This window comes from Pan troglodytes, chromosome 3 (assembly GCF_028858775.2).
Source record: "Pan troglodytes isolate AG18354 chromosome 3, NHGRI_mPanTro3-v2.0_pri, whole genome shotgun sequence".
Lineage (NCBI taxonomy): Eukaryota > Metazoa > Chordata > Mammalia > Primates > Hominidae > Pan > Pan troglodytes.
In genome coordinates, this window is record NC_072401.2 from 154425291 (window position 1) to 154446703 (window position 21413).

The 21413-nt window shown below is 41.6% G+C and overlaps 1 protein-coding gene across 1 annotated transcript in view; it reads right to left on the reverse strand.

The window, feature by feature from the left end:
- The window catches only part of TMEM154 (transmembrane protein 154), a 53538-nt gene that overhangs the window by 21348 nt on the left and 10777 nt on the right, over positions 1–21413 (reverse strand). The window contains exons 2-3 of the mRNA XM_024356332.3: positions 5158–5418; positions 5029–5067 (exon numbers count right to left, since the gene is read on the reverse strand). Coding sequence (XP_024212100.2) covers positions 5029–5067; positions 5158–5418 — 300 coding nt within the window. The remainder of the gene's footprint in view (positions 1–5028; positions 5068–5157; positions 5419–21413) is intronic.

Consider the following 21413-nt stretch of genomic DNA (forward strand, 5'->3'; position numbering starts at 1 on the left):
TGTTTTGAAATTCTAAGTTTTCTCTGTTGTTTTTTTTAAAGTTAGGCATATTTAAGGTAAAAATAATGTACCAATTTTTAGTAAGGAAAATGTACAAATTTGACTTTCCCTCTGAGAGTAGATGTTCTTTAATAAACATTCTAACATTCTTTAATTAAGTCACTTATTCAACAAACATATACAAGCAGCTAGTGTGTGTTGGGCTAGGCGTTGAGTTAGGTAAAGGGATGATAATAAGCTAGCACTTAGCACTTATGCCAGGTACTGATTTTTTCTAAGTGATTCGCCTATATAAACCATTTAATTCTCACAACTCTATGAGGTGGGTATTGAATTTGCCCATTTTACAGATGAAGAAACTTAATCAGAGAGTCACGGTGCCAGGAAGTGCAAGCCAACCAAGCAGTGTGTATGGTTTGAGTCTGGACTCTCAACCTCAATGCCCACTGTCACACAAGACAAATAAGACTAGCTCTTGGTTCTCCTGGACCTTAACGACCACATCACCCAGAAAGAAAAGAAGAAAAAAGAGAAGGAAGGAAGGAAGGAAGGGAAACAAGTCACCAACTTATGACAATGTGAATACTGTGAACAAAGAGTGTGAACAAAGTATTCTGAGAGCACAGAAGAGATGGTAATTAATTTTTCCTAGGGGAGGATTATTCAAGGCTTCCTAAAAACTGGGCCCTAGCAGGGGGGCGTGGTGGCTCACACCTGTAATCCCAGTGCTTTGGGAGGCTGAGGTGGGAGGATCACTTGAGCCTAGGAGTTTGAGACTTGCCTGAGCAACATAGCAAGACTCCATCTCTACAAAACATTTTTTAAAAATGTCAAAAACTACTCAGGCATGGTGGCACAGGCCTGTGGTACCAGCTACTCTGTAGGCTGAGGTGGGAGGATCACTTGAGCCCAGGAGTTTGAGGCTGCAGTGAGCTATGATTGTGCCACCGCATTCCAGCCTGGGCGACAGAGCAAGGCCCTGTCTCTTAAACAAAACAAAAAGAGACCTGGGCCCTGGAAAAAGGGATGGCAGTTTGCCAAGCAGACAGGAAGAAAATTCCAGACAGAAGAAATGGTATCAACCAGGCATGGAGGCATCCTGAAAGTCAAGTCAAGTTCTGGGAATAGCAAATACTTCAAGTGTTGTTAGAGTGGAGGATGCATGGACCATGTCTGAGGTTGAGGCTGGCTCTCGCTTGTAAATGGCTTTTGAACCTTGAGACTTTCACAATGAAATTCAATGAAAAATCAATTTCTGGATTTGGAGCCTAAGAGCCTCACCATGTGAGTGGATACCTCCAACATCCCCCCAACTCTTGAGTCCATTAGGTAAAACCAGTCATGGTTTGGGGAAGGAAATTATGACTTTTCCTGAATTTTAAAAAATTTAAAAAGCTCTGTTTGCTTTTTTTTCTTAAGCTTAGAAAGAAGCCTCCATATGACCATGTTATTAGGAAGTCCTGAAATTTCAAGCAGTGGAGAAACGTGTATTTCCTACTTCTTTGGAATCTATTATATGGGCCTCTGCCATGAAAGGAAATACTCTTCGGGGCTTCTTCCCCAGCTCACATTTGCCTCATCTGCTGACTGTGAAAGATTCCTCTGGCACAGAGACAGTGAGGTAGGCATGTGGGACAAGGGCATGGCCCCAAAGCCAGAGGTGCCCTGTCATGGGTGTGAGGGACATAAAGTGAGTTTTGTATACATGTATGACTATGTATTGTATTAGAGACGTTCCTATCCTTTGAGTAACTTTTTGGAAAGACTATAAAGGCTTTAACTTAAAAATCGAATCCGAGCGAGTTTTACTGGCACAAGCCAAAAGTACCCAAGTCTGCTTTGGACCTAGAACTACCCTGACTCCTAGCACGTGATGCTCCTTGAATCACAACTGAATACTCTCAAAGTGGGTCTCTGACTGAGGGAATTTTCTATAATTGGTTTTCGGATTGATGTTAGTAATCTTTAGACAGTTGAAGAATTTGATTATAAAAGTTAGCATAGCTTCAATGGGAACAAGAACAATGCTTCCTCCAGGACTTTTCAAGATCAAATTGGGATGTGGGGTGGGGGAGAAAATAAAATCTGTAACAGAAATATAGATGAAAGAATGCTCTTCTGGTGGTGATGACCCCAAGGCCTCTAGCCTTCCCATCCCTAACCCTAATCTGACCCACTCCTTGATCAGCCTTTCTCTTTCCCCAGTGATGGGAAATGTTATACTGGCTTATTGGCTAAAATTATACAGGATCCTCATCTGGATTAGGGTCAAAGATGGCAGCAGTAGAAAAGCATCCGCCAGAAATATGCAGGTTCAGGTCCAGACCACTGCAATAAAGTGAGTATTGCAATAAAGCAAGTCACATTAATTTTTTAGTTTCCAAATGCATAAAAAGTTATGTTTTTCCTACAATGTAACCTATTGAGTGTGCAACATTGTGTCTACAGAGACAATGTATATACCTTAATTTAAAATACTTCATTGCTAGAAAATGCTAACGATCATCTGAGCCTTCCGCGAGTTGTAATTATTTTTCTGGCGGAGGGTCTTGCCTTGATGTTGATGGCTGCTGACTGATCAGGGTGGTGGTTGCTGATGGTTGGGAAGGCTGTGGCAATGTCTTAAAGTAAGATCACAATGAAATGTGTCACATTGATTGACTCTCTTTCACAAAGATTTCTCTGTAGCATACAATGCTTTGTTTGATAGCATTTTATCTGCAATAGAATTCTTTCACAATTGGAGACGATTCTCACAAAACCTGCCGCTGCTCTACCAACTATGTTTATGGAATATTCTAAATCCTCTGTTGTCATTTCAACAATGTTCATGGCATCTTCATTAGGAGTAGATTCCATCTCAAAAAAAAAAACAAAACTCTTTGTTCATTCAGAAGAAGCAATTTCTCAGCCACTTAACGTTTTATCATGAGATTGCAGCAATTCCATGGCATCTTCAGGCTTCACTTCTTATCCTAGTTCTCTTGTTCTTTCTACCACATCTGCAGTGACCCCTCCACTCAAGTCTTGAACCCCTCAAAGTCATTCATGGGTCTTGGAATCAACGTCTTCCAAAATACTGTTGATGCTGATATTTTGACCTCCTCCTATGAATCGGAAATATTCTTAATGGCATCTAGAATGGTGAATTCTTCCCAGAAGATTCCTTCCCAGATTTATCAGAGGACTCACCATCTATGGCAGCTATGGCCTTACAAAATGTATGTCTTAAACAATAAGACTTGAAATTCAAAATGACTCCTTAATCCATGGGCTGCATAATGGATATTGTATCAGCAGGCATGAAAACGTTAGTCTCCTTGTACATCTCCACCAGGCCTCTTGGGTGACCAGGTGCATTGTCAATGAGCAGTAATATTTTTAGTGGAATCTTGTATTTTGAGCAGTAGATCTTAACAGTGGACTTAAATTATTCAGTAAACCATGCTATAAACAAATGTGCTAACATCCAGGCTTGGTTGTTCCACTTACAGAGCACAGGCAGAGTAGATTTAGCATAATTCTTAAGAGCTGTCAGATTTTCAGAATGGTAAACAAGAATTGACTTTAAGTCACCAACTACATTAGCTTCTAACAGGGGAGTCAGCATATCTTTTGAAGCTTTGAAGCCAGGCAGTGATTTCTCCTCTCTAGCTATTAATAGTCCTAGATGGCGTGTTTTTTTTTTTTTAAGTAGGGACAGGGTTTCACCATGTTAGCCAGGCTGGTCTCAAACTCCTGACCTCAAATGATCTGCCTCAGCTTCCCATAGTGCTGAGATTACAGGCGTGAGCCACCATGCCCAGTCAGATGGCATCTTCTTCCAATAGAGGACTGTTTCATCTACATGGAAAATCTATGGTTGAGTGTAGCCACCTTCACCAACGATTTGAACTAGGTCTTCTAGATAACTTGCTGCAGCTCCTACATCAGTCCTTGCTGCTTCATCTTGCACTGTTATGTTATAGAAATGGCTTTTTCCCTTAAACTTCATGAAACACCCTCTGCTAGCTTCCAATTTTTCTTCTGCAGCTTCCTCACCTCTCTCAGCCTTTGTAGAATTAAGGAGAATTAAGGCCTTGCTCTGGATTAGGCTTAGGCTTAAGAGAATGCTGTGACTGGTTTGATCTTCTACCCAGACCACTGAAACTTTCTCTATATCAACAATAATACTGCTTTGCTTTCCTATCATTGTATGTTCACTGAGTAGCACTTTTAGTTTCCTTCAAGAACTTTTTCTTTGCATTTACTACTTGGCTAAATGTTTGGCACAAGAGGCCTGGTTTTCAGCCTATCTCAGCTTTCGACTTGCCTTCCTCACAAGGCTTAATCATTTCTAGCTTTTCACTTAAAATGAGAGATATGTGACTCTTCCTTCCATTTGAACACTTACATGCCATTGTAGGGTTATGAATTGGCCTAATTTCAATATTGTTCTGTATCAGGGAATAGAGAGGCCTGAAGACAGGGAGAGAGATAGGGAATGGCTTGTTGGTGAAGCAGTCAGAACACACACAATGTTTATCAATTAAGTTCACTGTCTTCCGTGAGCATGGTTTCAGGCACCCCAAAACAATTACAACAGTAATATCAAAGATAACTGATCACAGATCACCATAACAGGCATAGTAGTATTGAAAACATTTGAAATATTGTGAGAATTATCAAAATGTAATGCAGAGACACAAAGTAAACATGTGCTGTTGAAAAAATGATACCAATAGACTGGTTTGAGGCAATGGTTGCCATAAAACTTCAATTTGTTAAAAAAAAAAAAAAAAGCAATACCTGTAAAGTGCACTAAAGCAAAGTGCAACCAAACAAGGCGTGCTTGTATTTTGAAATTCAATTAAACTTTTTTTTTTTTAAAGAAAGGAATATGCATATATTCACTTCTGGAAAATTTCATTGAAATGTATTATTTATCACTTACTATTATATGTAGTCCTTGTTGCTTAATTTTAAAACATCTCTGCTCCTTCTCCAATCCCACCCCAACCTGTAGGCAGGTTTTAGGATAATACTCACATGTCTGTAAAGCACTCTGAGATCCTTGGCTAGAAGGTTCTGTATCAAAGCAAAGAATATTTTGTTTTATTGATTGTTCACTAACACATGAAGCAATTTTCTGGAAATGGAAATACACCAAATATTTACCTTGTTTAGTTCTTTTTCTTTTATAGTATGTTGCAAGGAATACCACAGATAAAAGTAAGAGGACCAATAAAATCAATGGGATTAACACCATCAGTATAAACTCTAACTGATTTTCATCCGGAGCAAAGTTGGTAGAATTTATATTTGCATTTAATGTTTCTTTGATGGTCACTGCAGCAAATGTGCTTGGAATAGTCACTTTATTTGGTCTTTCAGATTCCACAGTTGTATCTCCTGAGTTTTCTAATTCCTCATAATTACCTGTGGGAATAGATACAAAATTGAAATTTCCATGGAGACAAAGTTAGTATGTTATATTGTCAATGATTTTTAAATTATTCCTAGATACATTCTGTGATAAATTTGACCCACTATACTTGGCCTCCAAGCTAAGTGTGACACAGAACATTGATTTAACATAAATGAAGCTCAAGCTGGGAGTGTATTGAATATGGAATCAGAGCTCAGAGAAAAACCTTGCACAAAGGTAGGCAGTTTTGCATTGACCAGACATTTTAGATACGCTTAAGCAAAGTGGATTCGGAAGCTTCCTCATGTTAAGGGTGATTTTCCAAGCCAAGTAATGTGATATTACAGGACAACTCCTATAGGGTATGATAATATTTTAACAAAATGTCTGAATAAATTTAAATTCACATTTACTAAAATTAAGTACATGCCATACAGCACTTTTAGATGTAAAGAAATGCACTCTGTGTCCTATTTTTTTTTTTTTTTTTTGAGGCAGAGTCTTGCTCCATTGCCCAGGCTGGAGCGCAGTGGCATGATCTCAGCTCACTGCAACCTCCACCTCCTGGGTTCAAGCAATTCTCGTGCCTCAGCCTCCAGAGTAGCTGGGATTACAGGCATGTGCCACCATACCCAGCTAATTTTTGTATTTTTAGTAGAGACAGGGTTTCACCATGTTGGCCAGGCTGGTCTTGAACTCCATGCCTCAAGTGATCCACCCGCCTCAGCCTACCAAAGTGCTAGAATTGCAGGTGTGAGCCACTGCGCCTGTCTGTGTCCTAATATTTAAATAAAAGGTTACCTATCAATGGAAAATAATTCTTTGAAAATGAATTGACTGTGCCGGGCATGGTGGTTCATGCCTGTAATCCCAGCACTATGGGAGGCTGAGGTGGGCAGATCACCTGAGGTCAGGAGTTCGAGACCAGCCTGACCAATATGGTGAAACCCTGTCTTTACTAAAAATACAAAAATTAGCTGGGCGTGGGGGTGCATGCCTGTAATCCCAGCTACTTGGGAGGCTGAGGCAAGAGAATTGCTTGAACCCAGGAAGCAGAGGTTGCAGTCAGCCAAGATCGCGCCATTGCACTTCAGCCTAGGCAACAAGAGCGACACTCCATCTCAAAAAAAAAAAGAAAAAGAAAAAAGAAAAGGAAAATAAAAACCATCAGGATGAGAAAGGACTACTGACTTGATGACTATCTGAAAAACTTTTCCTTACCTGTCTAAGCAGTAGTCATGGTAAGATAAGCTGAAGGTCTTTGTCCTAATATCGTATAATGTTGTCTACCTTTCAGAAGGGGCCAACTGAGGAAAATACCTTGTAAGTTGATGCTACAGAAAACTTATCAAATGAGATAATTTACAAGAAAGTTATTCTAAGGTGAAAGGAACTATGCAACTACAGAAGTCAGCTGCTTTAAACCACACTCTGTGGTATAGGTTAGGCAATTACTTTACAGAATGATCAAACTGGACATTGCAGAGCCAATTCAATAGTTCATCTATCTTCATAATCCCATGACAATGGAGTCCTCTGATTTTGGTTGAAACAATAAAAATGTTTGGTCACTGCTATGAATTGAATGTTTGCATTCCCCTCAAATTCATATATTGAAGCCCTAATCCTCAATGTGATGGATTAGGGCTAAGAGGTGAGGCCTTTGAGAGGTCATTAGGTTTAGATGAGGTCATGAGAGTGGGGACCCTATGATAGGATTATTGCTCCTATGAGAAGATAAGAAAACCAGAGTTCTCTTTCCTTGCCATATGTGGATACGGAAAGGTGGCGACTGCAGGCCAGGGAGAGAGTTCTCACCAAATACTAAATCTTCTAGCACCTTTGATCTTGAACTTCCCAGCCTCCAGAACTGTGAGAAATAAATGTCTGTTGTTTTAAGTCTTGCAGTCTGTGGTATTTTGTTATGGTATCTGAGCTAAGACAGTAAGAATCTAATTGTGTTGATTGCATGAATAAATACTTTCCGTCTCCCACATCAGGGAATTCATTTGATAATCCCTTTAGTAAATGCAACCCCAAACCATCAGAATCAATTACAAACTACAGAGTAAACTCACTGGTGTTTCTCATGTGTATATGCCAAAGGCAGAATTGAAAAAAAAACTACCAATTTTTGAAGAGAGGAGGGGCTTCAAAATGGCTGACTAGATGCATCTGGCACTCACCTCTTCACAAAAAATAACAAAAATACTGAGTAGATAAGCTACATTTTGAATTGATCATTTAAGGGAGAACACAGGAATTCAACAGAGTAGTAACAGACAACACTTAAAGCAAGGAAGGAGAGGGAAATAAGGCATCCTTCTTCTCTGAGACTGGCTGGGAGCCAGGAGAAGCTCCCCAGTATGGGGAAAGGGTAGTGGTCCGTATTTCCACTGCAGACTCCTGCAGCCTAGCCATGGGAGAGCCCCTCAACTCTCACAGGCCCTGAGACTAACACTGAGAGCGCCTGTACACTGTGCAATGGCATTGCTCCAGAGAGGGACCTTATGCGGAGTCCCACACACACCTGAGCCCTAGTGGCTGCAGCACAGTGCCACTTTGAGGGCCCAGCCCCCACCAGACTGTATCCTGCCCTAGGGCCCAACAGCCCCTGCATCTCCATGTCTCTGGAGCTCCTGCCTGCAGCCACCAGCGCTGCTGGCTGCTGCTGCCAGAGCCAAGGTAGGAGCCACTGGCAGCACCCCTCCCCCCACCCCCAGCCAGCAGCGGGGCGCTCACACATGTTTATGTGTGCCTCAAGGACAAACTCCACTGTCCTCAGCTATTGCTGCTATAAACTGCTGCTGCTAGGGCCAAAGCATGAGCAAAGCATAGCCCCAGCTGGCTGCCTATGGTTGCTCCCACTGAAAGCAATCCCATCCTCTGCAGTAGTGGACAGCAGTGTAGTCACTGCTGCCTTCACCTGAGCTTTCTATCAGCAGCCTGGGGATTGCTTCACCCCTGCCTATTACAGCCAGATACTGCATGCCCCACCAGAGAGTCAAAGAACAGGTCTGTACAGGCCAGCTCTCTCCCAGTGCAGTACTTGAGTGTGCCATTTGGGGCCTGGTGATTGCCCAGCCCAGTCTAGTCCATCACCACTGGCACCACAGCATTCCTCCCAGATGCCTGAGGTTAGGACTACCCACTCGGCTGCCACCATCATAGTTGGCATCAACCCTCATGTACCAGCTACAGGCCTGGGGACTGGCCTGCCCAGTTCATTGCAACCACTGCCAACACTAGCATGGGTACTTGGGACCCAGAGTGTTGTCCTACCACTGATACTGCCAACACCCATGCCAATCTGCCTACCTGCCTGGCTAACCACTACCATTTCTAGCACCCAAGCAAGATACCTGGAAGCCCAAGAACCAGCCTGCCTGGACACACTAACACCAGTGCCAGTGTATACTGCCTTGGGATCCAAGGACAGATATGCTCAACCCACCCCTGGGGCCTGAAGACTGGCCCACCTGGTATCCTAGTCCCCAGCAATACTTCACCACAGCCTCCACTAACAACCACATCCTAAGCTGCTGGGGAAGCCACAGATACTACTGGCACTGGTTCCAGCAGAATAAATCATATGGAGACTACACTAATGTACATACCCAGAATCAAAGCCAAAGCACTCTACCTAACCAACACCAAAGAAACACCTTACTTTCATAGGGGAGAACTTTTTCCTCCCCTATGAAAGTAAATTCAGAGGCCGGGCGCAGTGGCTCATGCCTGTAATCCCAGCATTTTGGGAGGCTGAGGCAGGTGGATCACCTGAGGTCGGGAGTTCAAGACCAACCTGACCAACATGGAGAAACCCCATCTCTATGAAAAATACAAAATTAGCCAGGCATGGTGGTGCATGCCTGTAATCCCAGTTACTCAGGAGACTGAGGCAGGAGAATCGTTTGAACCTGGGAGGTGGAGATTGCGGTGAGCCGAGATCATGCCATTGCACTCCAGCCATGAGAGGATACAGAAAAACAATACCCAAAATTAGAAAACAATTCAGGGTATGAATGAGAGAAATTCACCAAAGAGATAGAGATAATAAAAAAGAACCAAACAAATTCTGGACCTGAAGAATTCATAAAATAAAATCAAATACACTTGAAAGCTTCAACAATAGACTAAATCAAGCAGAAGGAAGAATCTCAGAATTTGAAGACAGGTCTTTTGAAATAACCTAGTCAGATAAAAATAAAGAAAAAAGAATGAGAAAAGCCTGTGTGACATACGAGATACCATAAAGCAAGAAGGCAAAGAGAAAATGAGTGTTAGAAAACCTTTTTAATGAAACAAGGCCAGATGCAGTGGCTCATGCCTGTAATCCCAGCACTTTGGGAGGCCAAGGAGGGCAGATTGCTTGAGCTCATGAGTTCAAGGCCAGACTGGGCAACATGGCAAAACTCCATCTCTACTAAAAATACAAAAATTAGCTGGGTGTGGTGGCGTGCTCCTGAAAACCCAGCTACTCAGGAGGCTTAGGCAGGAGGACCATCTGAGCCCTGGAGGCAGAGGTTGCAGTGAGCTGAGATTGTGCCACTGTACTTCAGCCTCAGCAACAGAGCCAGATCCTGCCTAAAAAGAAAAAGAAAAAGAAGACCTGTTTAATGAAACAATAGATGAAAACTTCCCAAGTTTCACAAGAGATTTAGACATCCAGTTACAGGAAGCTCAGAATTCTCCAAATAGATACAATTCAACAAAGGACTTCTCCACAGCACATTATAGTCAAACTGTCAAACATCAAAGACAAAGAAAGAATCTAAAATCAGCAAGAGAAATGCATGTAGTCACCTATAAAGGAACCCCTATCAGACTAACAGTTAATTTCTCAGCAGAAATCTTACAGGCCAGGAGACAACAGGGTAATAAAGTCAAAGGGCTGAAAGAAAACAAAACAACGACAACAAAAACCCTGTCAACCAAGGATTCTATATCCAGCAAAGTTATCCTTCAAAAACAAAGGAAAAACAAAGTCTTTCCCAGACATGCAAAAGCTGAGGGAATTCATTACCACTAGACTGGCCCTAAAAGAAATGCTTAAGGGAGTCCACTGAGAAGCAAAAGAACAATATTTATCATCATGAAAACAATGTTAGAACACAAAACAAGCTCAACACATTTTAAAAAATTGAAATCATATCAAATATCTTCTCAGACCACAACAGAATAAAACTACAAGTCAATAACAAGAAGAACTTTGGAGACTGTACAAATACATGGAAATTAAATAACATGCTCCTGAATGACCATTGAGTCAAGAAAGAAATTAAGGAGGAAATTTTTTTTAAAAGGCTTGAAACAAATAAAAATGGAAACACACCATGCTAAAACCTATGGGATACAGCAAAAGTAGTGCTAAGAGGGAATTTTATAGTAACAAATACCTACATCAAAGAAGTAGAAAGATTTTAAACAGACAATCTAGTGATGCATCTCAAGAAACTAGAAAAGCAAGAGCAAATCAAACCCAAAATTTGTAGAAGGAAAGAAATAATAAAGATCAGAGCAGAACTAAATGAAATAGAGACTAAAAACAAACAAAAAACAATCAACACTACAATGAGATATCATTTCATTGAATGGTTATTTTTGGGCACAGTGGCTCATGCCTATAATCTCAGCATTTTTGGAGGTCAAGACAGGAGGATCACCTGAGGTCAGGAGTTTGAGACCAGCCTGGCCAGCTAAAAATACAAAAATTTTAGCTTTACTAAAAATACAAAATTTTTAGCTTTACTAAAAATACAAAATTTTTAGCTTTACTAAAAATACAAAAACTAGCTGGGCATGGTGGCACACGTCTGTAGTTCCAGCTACTTGGGAGGCTGAGGCAGGAGGATCACTTCAACCCAGGAGCTGGAGGTTGCAGTGAACTGAGATCACACCATTGCACTCCAGCCTGGGTGACAGAGCAAGATTCCATCTCAAAAGAAAAAAAAAAAAGGTTATTGTTGAAAAGGAAAAAGCAGTAGATGCTGGCAAGAATGCAGAGATAAGGGAACTCTTACACACTGTTGGTGGGAATGTAAATTAGTACAGCCACTATGGAAAACAGTACGGCAATTTCTCAAAAAACTAACAAGAGAACTACCATACAATCCTCAATCTCACTACTGGGTATTTATCCAAAGGAAAATAAATCAATATATCAAAGGAATAATTGCACTCGCATGTTCATTGCAGCACTATTCACAATAGCCAAGATATGAAATCAACCGACGTATCTATCAATGGTTGAATGGATAAATAAAATGTGGTATAGATACACAATGGAATACTATTCAGTCATGAAAAAGAATGAAATCATGTCTTATGTTGCAACATAGATAAAGCTGGAGGTCATTATTTTAAGTAAAATAAGACAGGCACAGAAAGACAAATATCTTATGTTCTTGCTCATATGTGGGAGCTAAAAAAGTTGATCTTACAAAGGTAGAGAGTATAATTATAAATATCAGGCTGGGAAGGGTGTGTGGGTAAGAGTAGGGGAAGAAGAGAGGTTGGTTAATGGGTAGAAACATATAGTTAGATAGACAGTATAAATTATAATGTTTAATAATAGAGTAGGATGACTGTAGTTAACAATAATATATTTTATATTTCAAAGTAGCTAGAAGACAGGACTTGAAATGTCCTCAGCACATAGAAATGATAAATACTCAAAGTGATGGATACCCCAAATACACTGACTTAATCATTATAGATTCTATCCATGTAACAAAAAATATCGCGTGCCCTATAAGTATGTAAAATATTATGTGTCAAAAATCTACCACTTACTGATCTCTGCCTTCTGAGTTAAGTGGCTTTGTCCTACATTTACAGTAGTCCCCCATTATCCAAGCGGAACATGTTTCAAGGCCCTAGAAGATGCCTGAAATTATCGGTAGTACTGAACCCCACATACACTGTGTTTTTTCTAAACATACCTATGATAAAGTTTAATTTATAAATTAGGCACAGTAAGCAATGAATAACTAGTAATAAAATAGAACAATTACAACAATATACTATAATAAAAGTATGTGCATGTGATCTCTCTCTGGCTCTCAAAATATCTTATTGTACTGTACTATTTTTGGCCACGGTTGACCATGGGTAACTGAAACCACGAAAAACAAAACTGTGGATAAGGGGGGACTACTGTATAAGTCTTTAAAATTGGGTAAGTCAATAATGTATTCACATATATGTTAAAGCCTTTGATATATCATGTATCACCCTGGACTAGTAAAGGACATTTGTCTTCCAGAAAACCTCCTCATTAAAATGATTCTGCTTGGAGAACTACTGCAGCCAGATCAAATAGCATTTTCACTGGTAACCTTGGCCAGTGAAGACTGGTACATATGGGTATGATGAGGTTGGGTGTGGGGTGGGGAATGGGGTTGGTGGTTGGTGCGGTTGATGGTAATAATCCTTTTACCTAGAGGTCAGTGAATCTTCCTTGAGTATCCAGACCCCGCCCCCCCTCACTTTACTTCTTTTGGTTACTTCTATGAATACTGTAGCTGCTGTTACTATTTCAGCATCTTTTTTTGAGAATTTACTAAGAACCAATCTCTATGCTCTGCCTTGTACCCGGATTATCGATTATCTCATTTTGTCCTCACCATTTTTTCAGATAGACATTAGGGCAAAGAGGTTACACAACTTGCCCAAGATCACAGAGCTCACATGGAGGAGTGACGATTTGAAACCAGGGGGCCGATGGCAGAACCAGAGCTTATAACCCCACACAGTGTTTTCCCTCCCTCAGGGAGGAATGCAATGCTTGCAAATCATAAAGTTTGGCCATAAAGTGGTGAATGAGAGGGAACCTCCTGCTCCCATTCCTCCGCCTATACTAGGAGGTGGCTTTCTGGCACAAGGCAGGACAGAGGAAAGGGTTCCCAGAAACTTCGGCTTTACTGGGGCTCTTGCTAAGGCTCCTCAGCTCAGATGCGTTGCCAGAAAAGCTGCCCAGAAGGACAAGGTCTTTTCAGCACCTCTCTGAGGAAGTTGAATGAAGTCCCTAGAAGAACACTTTGCATCTTAGTCACCATTTGACCCGTGGCCCCGGGAAAAGAGAAAATAGGAAAGGAAACAAGCTAACAAGAATAATGGGGACATCTAGACAATTGGGAATAAAAGAGAAACAGAAAGAAGCATACCAGATGGTCCTGGCCTGTGTACATTTACTTTTCAGCATGAGACAACGCTGTTCACAGGTGGCCCTTGGTGGAACGGTGGAGTTAAAGAGGCTGAAAGTTCTCTCTGCAATGTCCCCCTCCCACATGCCCTCACATATGTTTTCCGCATTAAGCATCATTTGCTCTCTCAGATTCTCTAGTGGCTATTTAAATAAATGAGAATCAAGGGATTGTTCTCTTTCTCTCTCTCTCTCTCTCTCCCCAACTCTATGATAGCTTCAAAATAATAAATTACAGTAACTGGGATGTATTGAATGCTTAGTATGTGCTAGCTGCTAGGATACACATGTGCTATCTAATTCGATCTTCACAACTTTATTGCCCACATTTTACAGATGAAGAAACTGAATCTTGAATGTCTTGCCCTTGCCCTGGGGTACAATCCTGTCATTTATATTATTAATTTCTACTGAGTTTTGAAGGTGCATTTCCTCAAGCATAGGTGACAAATAACAGATGAGGGTCTGGTCATAGCTCTGCCACTTTGTACTTATAGAATTTGGACAAATTACTTTTCTCTTGATGACTTAATGCTCTCATCTGTACAACTAAGGAGTGATCCCCAAGGTCCCATCTATTTCCACATCTCTGTTGATTCCAAAGTGTTCTACTTTGTTTTTAAGTAGTTTTTGAATAGGTAATCTGCACATGGTACTCAGTTCAGAAAGGAAGTTTCGCTACCACCCTTTCCCCAAGTTACTCAGTTTCCTTGCCCAGAAGTAACCACCGTTTCTGTTCCTTTGAGAGAAACTCTATGCATATACAAGTATAAGTATTGTTTCCTGTTTTCTCTTTTTGACACAAATGGTGGCACAATTTATATACTTTCTGCCCCTTGCTTTTTTCACTTAAAATTTTATCTTGAAGATCATTCCATGACTGTATAGAGAGCTTTTTTCCCCATTGTTTGAATGTATTATAATCTATTCCTATTGACAGAGATTTAGGTTCTGTTGTGTTTCCAACAATACTGCAATAAACCTCTCTGCTCATCCTTCAGTTTGCACACAGGCAAGCAAGTTCTACAGTGTATCTAAAAATGGGGAGAGCATGAGAGGGTGTTAGGTGCAGGATAAAAGGGGACAGCATCAAACTACTCTTGGTGGTCTGATCAGAAAAATTCTCTAAGACAACCCTAGTACTCCAGTTTTCACATAATGAGAATTGACAGAAACTAAGGGAAGAACCAGGTGTGCAGGGAGTCTGGGATGTCAAAGGGAGGAAAGTTGAAAACACTGGGGATCAGCTCCAAGAGTTTGTGCAAGGAGGAATCAAATGTCATCAAAAGGTGAGCTGGCAAACAAAGATGAGCCATAGAATCAGATCAGCAGCCAGGAGTGGGTTGCCAAGGTGACAAGGGTAAGAGTTAGGAAGAAAATCAGAAGTGTACACCAACAAGGTGGAAACCAGAGGAGGTGCCAAAGGCCACAAAAGTATGGATGCGGAGGGCAGCTCAAGGGATTTTCCCCCAAAACATGACAGGTGTCCCTCCCATGGCCTATGGGTTAACAGCCACTCTTAATGCAGAGGACATGGGGCCCCCTAAAACCACTGTGTTTAAAGAAACACTGACTAAGGCCCATAATCATCCATGGAGATTTCCTGCGGGCGGCATCCTGGGCTTCTTGGGTGAAAGTAACCTTTTACAACTTTGGGAGTCCAGCCACCGTGGAGGAAGGCAGAACTCTCTTTCAGGAAATAAGTCTGGAGGTGAACCCTCCAGAACACACAGGGGTACTTGCCTGTGCTGCACTCCAGGACTCCAAGGACATAACCATAGCATCGTGGAAGGAAGACAGGATTTGAATTCAGAAGAGCTAGGCTTGAGACTGGCTGCTGCCCTCTGCACCCTTGGGGCCTGGGAAGAATTCCCTCCCTCTCTAATTCTCCATTTCCTAAAAGCCAAAAAAGTAGGCCTTCTGCTCTGTCTAGCCCATAGTGTTCATATGAAAGTAAATGAAATAAGAACTGCTAAAATGCTTTAGGAGCCATAAAGCACCATACACAGGCCAGGTATTTGTGTCTTTGTTATTTTCTTCATCCATCACCTGTTCTCTTTCCCCCATCTCTGTACTTGCCTGTTTCTCTGCTGTTCCCCAGAAGGTTAATCTGCCGGGTATAACTTCCTCATTTTACTGCTACTTTACTTCCTTATCTAAATTTGGGCATATTTCAGGGTAAAAGAGGTGGGGCTAGAGGTAAAACTAGCAAAGCTGCAGAAGACAGAAATAGGACATAGGGTTAGAGGGCAAAGAGAGAGGCATTAACAAGCAAAAGAATAGAAGAGAAGAAATAAGGAACACAACAGGTTAGAAGAAGAAAGGTGTGTGAAGGTCAGTCTTGCGTGGCTTCATGCCCTGCATGGGACCAAACTCCAAGATCACTGGGTGTGAGGGCCGAGGCTGGTAGCCTCATAAGCTGCAGATTTGGCAGAAGCCCCTGCTGTTAGGTGGCCAAGTCACAGTCATCTCAAGTGACCGCAACACGAACTCTCCCAGGAAGTCTCTCTCCGTTTCACCAGTTCTCTTTCTCTCTGCTCAGATAATGTAGCATTTTAAAGAGATAATGGAAGTGGTCAGTCATGTGAATGATGAAACTAAGCTGCAATACTTCACTTTATTGTTTATCCAAAAATCTTAAGATCATTTGATAATAAACTGCACAGTGTACAGAGTCACTTACAAATACTTATTGACGATATTCACGCAAACACATCTGGGACTCATCTTTCACACATCTGGTGAGGATGTATGGGAAAATCCTTGTAAATGGGAAGAAATGTTTGAGGTAACGCCTGGCAGCCCCAACAGCTGGGCAGCACAGTGTCCCCATTATCCCTGCTCAGGGCATTATCACTAAATGGAAATGACTCTGCTTCTCCAGGAAGCAAACTAGCTAACTTCTCTTTTTCTGAAAGTGAAACAAATGTGCAACCAACACATACGTGCACTATTTACAATAGCAAAGACATGGAACCAACCCAAATGCCCATCAGTGATAGACTGGATAAAGAAAATGTGGTACATATACACCATGGAATACTATGCAACCATAAAAAAGAATGAGATCAGGCCCTTTGCAGGGACATGGATGAAACCGGAAGCCATCATTCTCAGCAAACTAACACAGGAACAGAAAACCAAACACCACATGTTCTCACTCATAAGTGGGAGTTGAACAATGACAATACATGGACACAGGGAGGGGAACAACACACACTGGGGCCTGTCATGGGGTGGGGTACAAGGGGAGGGAGAGCATTAGGACAAATACCTAATACATGCAGGGCTTAAAACCTATATGACGGGTTGATAGGTATAGCAAACCGCCATGGCACACATATACCTATGTAACAAACCTGCACACTGGAATTTAGAGTAAAATTTTTTTTAAAGCTTAATTAATGAACACAAAAATATGTTATAAAACTGCAACCAAGCTCTAGCTTTTAAAGTTAGAAGAAGAAAGTATTATAAACTTACTGAAAGACTGTCACATTAATAATACAATGTGAAATAAAACAATGACAAGAGAATGCTACTAAACTCAGGATGTCATGAAGTATGTTGGACCACAGTCAGATGCCCCATTCTTTCATTTGTCAATTATGTGAACTCCATGTGCAAATTATTTAAACAATTTTATAGTTAAGATGGTAAAATGAAAGAAAGCATGTCAGATGTCAAGCCTTCAAACTCTTCCCTGCTTTGTGGAGTAACTGACATGTTTGAATTTCAGGATGATCAAGAAATCACACCCAAAAGCCTGACTCCTTTTCATTCTCCTGTACCTCAGTATACAATGAACAGCCTGATTAGCATTAGAAGGAGGAGAGAAAAACAAACCAAGAAGTCTTCCAGTGGTTCTCAGCCTAGTCTGCACATAGAATCACTGAGGCATCTTTCAATAACCTGATGCCCACACCATACCCCAAACTCATTACATCAAAATACCTGAGGGTGCAGCTTCTGGGGAGAACGAAGCAGGAGGATCACTTGAGTCCAGTCCAAGGCTGAATGAGCTATGATCACACCAATGCACTCTAGCCTGGGTAATCGAGCAAGACCCTGTTCTAAATATCGATCAATCAAAATATTTAAGGGTAGAACCCAGGTCTCAATAATTTTTACAGTTCTCCTTGTGGCTCCAGGACGCAGCTGAAGTTGTGTTTCACTTCTCTAGACCCTGCCCACTTCTGGCCTCCCCTGAGCCACACCAGATCATTCCCTGTCTTGTTCTCTATGGTCCTCGGTGAATTTGAGAAAAATTAGAGGTCAAGGAGTTGGATGCCAAAGGCTTGCCTAGCAGCTGCCAACTCTATCACCAGAATACAATAGCTTAAAAATCATCACTGAAGTCTCAAGAACCTGGAAGAGTCTAGCTAGGATATGAGAGAGGGCTGTGACAATCACACCTTCCTGAATAAGCCTGAATTAGAGAGATGCATGCCAGGGTTTAAATCCTGCATATCCAGAAAATGTTATGGCTAATAGAAGAGCTATCAGCAATAGCTTTGATTGGTGCTTTAAGACAGCGGTCCTCAAACCTTAGCGTGTATTGGAAACAACTACAGCCCTTCTTAAAACACAGATTGTTGGGCGTAGTCTTATAGTTTCTGATGTAATAGGTCTGGGAGGGGGCCCAAGAATTTGCTTTTTTTTTTTTTTTTTTGAGACAGGGTCTCACTTGGTGGCCCAGCCTGGAGTGCAGTGGTATGAACATGGCTCACTGCAGCCTTGCACTCCTGGGCTCAAGCAAACCTCCCACCTCAGCCCACCAAGTAGATGGGACTACAGACATGCGCCACCACGCCTAATTTTTGCATTTTCTGTAGAAACAGGGAGTCTCACTTTGTTACCCAGGCTGGTCTCAAACTACTGGGCTCAAGCGATCCTGCTTCAGCCTCCCAAAGTGCCAGGATTACAGGCATGAGCCAACAAGTCCTACCAGAATTTGCATTTTCAACAAGTAATCAGGTTGTGCTGATGCTGCTGGTCTGCAGGGCATACTGGTTGAAGTTGCTCAAACAATCTCATTTAGTTGTGGCTAATTATCAGTCACACCTGTTGTTGTTCTCCACATTTGCTGTGCATCAGCATCACCTGGGAAGTTTTGAAGCCCTATCCAAATTAGTTATTTGAGACTATCTGGGGGCGTGGCCTGGGTAACAGTATTTCTTAAAAGCTCCCCAAATAACTCTAGTAAGTATGTATGTTAGGTTGAGAATGACTGAGTTAAATAATAACTGAGTGGACTTTATTTTAATTTGCCATTGTTCGTGAAGACAGTCATTAGTTTTACATGTGATTAGACAACCCTCCACAGAAGCCTTTGGGAACAAAATTAAATTTTGTAGAGACAGGGAGTCTCACTTTGTTACCTAGGCTGGTCTCAAATTACTGGGCTCAAGCAATCCTCCTGCTTCAGCCTCTCAAAGTGCCAGGATTACAGGTATGAGCCACCAAGTCCTACCAGAATTTGCATTTTGGAGTATGCACCAATAAACAGTTTAACTCTTCAGTTGATCTCTTTTTAAAAATCAATTGTTCAGCATCTGTGGAATCTGATGTGATGTGGTCAGGGACAGAATGGGACTAAAATGAGAATAACCATGCCAGACTCTTCAGGACACAACCTGGCTATGGGAGGCTGATTGTGTTTGCATGGAGACACTAACTCCAAGTGGATGGATGACACCACTGGGACACTGTTGCTCATGGACCACGGACAGTGGCGCTGGGACACCAATGCTCAGACTATAGATGGTGGTGATGGGACACCATTGCTCATGGACTGCAGACAGTGCTACAAGGACACCGATGCTCACGGACTACAGATGCTGCTCTGAAGTGCTCTGTACTCTTCTCTAGTTCATTTCCAAACGGTACTAACTTATTATTTATTATCTGGAATTACTTCATTTGTGTACTTGTCTACCATCTGTCTCCTCCACTGTTTTGTACGTATCCCCAGCACCTGCAACCCCATCTGCTGTGTGTGGAAGGAATGACTGAAGGAAATGTCCAATAGGCCTGGTGGGTCTGTGGTGAAATTGCCAGTCACGCTCTCACCTTTTTCTCCAGAGTCTGATCTCCTCCTTCCCCTAACAACTTCCTTTCTGTCATACATACACGGTGTATCTCTAGTCACAAAGAAAGACAAATCTAAAGTGGTTTTCCTTCAAAAAGCTATCTAAATTTTTCAAACATACAAGGGAATGGAGGAATTGCTTAATAACAACTTATGCATCCTAAATAATGAGACTTCATGTTTATAGTTTTTTTTTTGTCAGGAGCAATGAGGGTGGTTCATGCATTTGCCCCCATGTAAAGGTCAGGTGACTTGATTCTCTCTGGGAGCAGGACTCGAGAAGAGGAGGGATTGCTGTTTTCTTATAAGCTCAGTTGTTCTACATATTTGCCAATTTTATTAAGTGAAAGCCTTCACCTAATATGTTTTTTCTGACTAATTTACTTGAAGAAGTTATGGACAGAGTAAATAGGTGGTTGAATAGATACAAGGCAGAAGCATTGAAGATTAATGGCAGCTTGTAAGTGCAGAAAGGTATTTGAGATCATCAAGCAATGCCTGTGTTTTGTACACTTTTTCTCTTCAGCCACCAGATAACTAGAGGTGATGATGCCTTGCATCGAAAGAACATAAAGAAAGGATTCTTTTTTCTGGTTTTGAGGAGGTTGTCTGGTAAAGCACTTTCAGCCAGTAGTCTGCTCTGGGAGATTACTCGTTAGGGTTTGTTGTATTTTTACCTCCTTGAATTGAGAAGCACACCTGCAACTGTAATTTACTATCAGATTAAAACATGTTTCACAATGGGGAGACCCACAATGTTCCAATGTCTTTTTCATTTTAAACTTTTATTTTGATGTCTTTTTAAGAGGAAGCTTGCTCACATTTAATCAGATTTGCTCAGGCCCCAAGGCTGTTTCTGGTTTGAAGTCACTCACTTGGGGAAGCTGCATTTTTGACCACCTGACTACCATTTTATACACTGGAATCCTACAGTAACCTGTAGCACCTGGCAGTTTTGAAGAATGTGTATTTTTAGGAGACAGAATACAAATATATTTTAAAACCTTCAAAAAGTTCTTCGTACCATCAATGAGATAAGCAACATGAAAGTGCTTTGAAATGAAAAAAAAAAAAGGATTATTAAATGATCGTTATTGCCAAACTGAATACTTTCCCAATTTTACTATATTTCTACTTATTTTATTATATTTCTTCTTTTCAAGGGCCAATTTCAAAATTACAATTGAAAAAGAGTAACTTGAAAACAGATACTCCCAGCCATGCCCTTGCCTCAAGACATCTGCCGTCTCCCTGGCCTCTGAGGCAGGGTGGGAAGACACCGCCACCCCATTCCATAGGTGAAGAGCTCTTTCATGGGGTACATGGGCATCCCACTCCTTGCTCGGCTCAGCACAAGCTCAGCATTGCCAGAGAGAAAAACTGGAAGACAGAGACAAACAAAACAACAACTGGTAGGTGGGTGCTTGTGATAAGTTAAAGATAGGAAACCAGGGAACGCTGTGGGCTGCCACCCCAGGGGCTTGGTCGCCACCAACAGTGAAGGAGGAACAACAGGGAGAGGATGTGCACCAGAGTCCCCATCGCCAGCCTAAGCAGGAGCACAGGAGCAACAGCGTTTGATGCTTTCCTACAAGAGGCTGAAGAAGGAAACAAGTTGCTGAGGTTTTGAAGAATCGTGGGTCACATTTCCTTGGATCAGCTAAGCCCCGAACAGATCCCTAAAGCAACTGGGCTTCTGGTCCTATTTC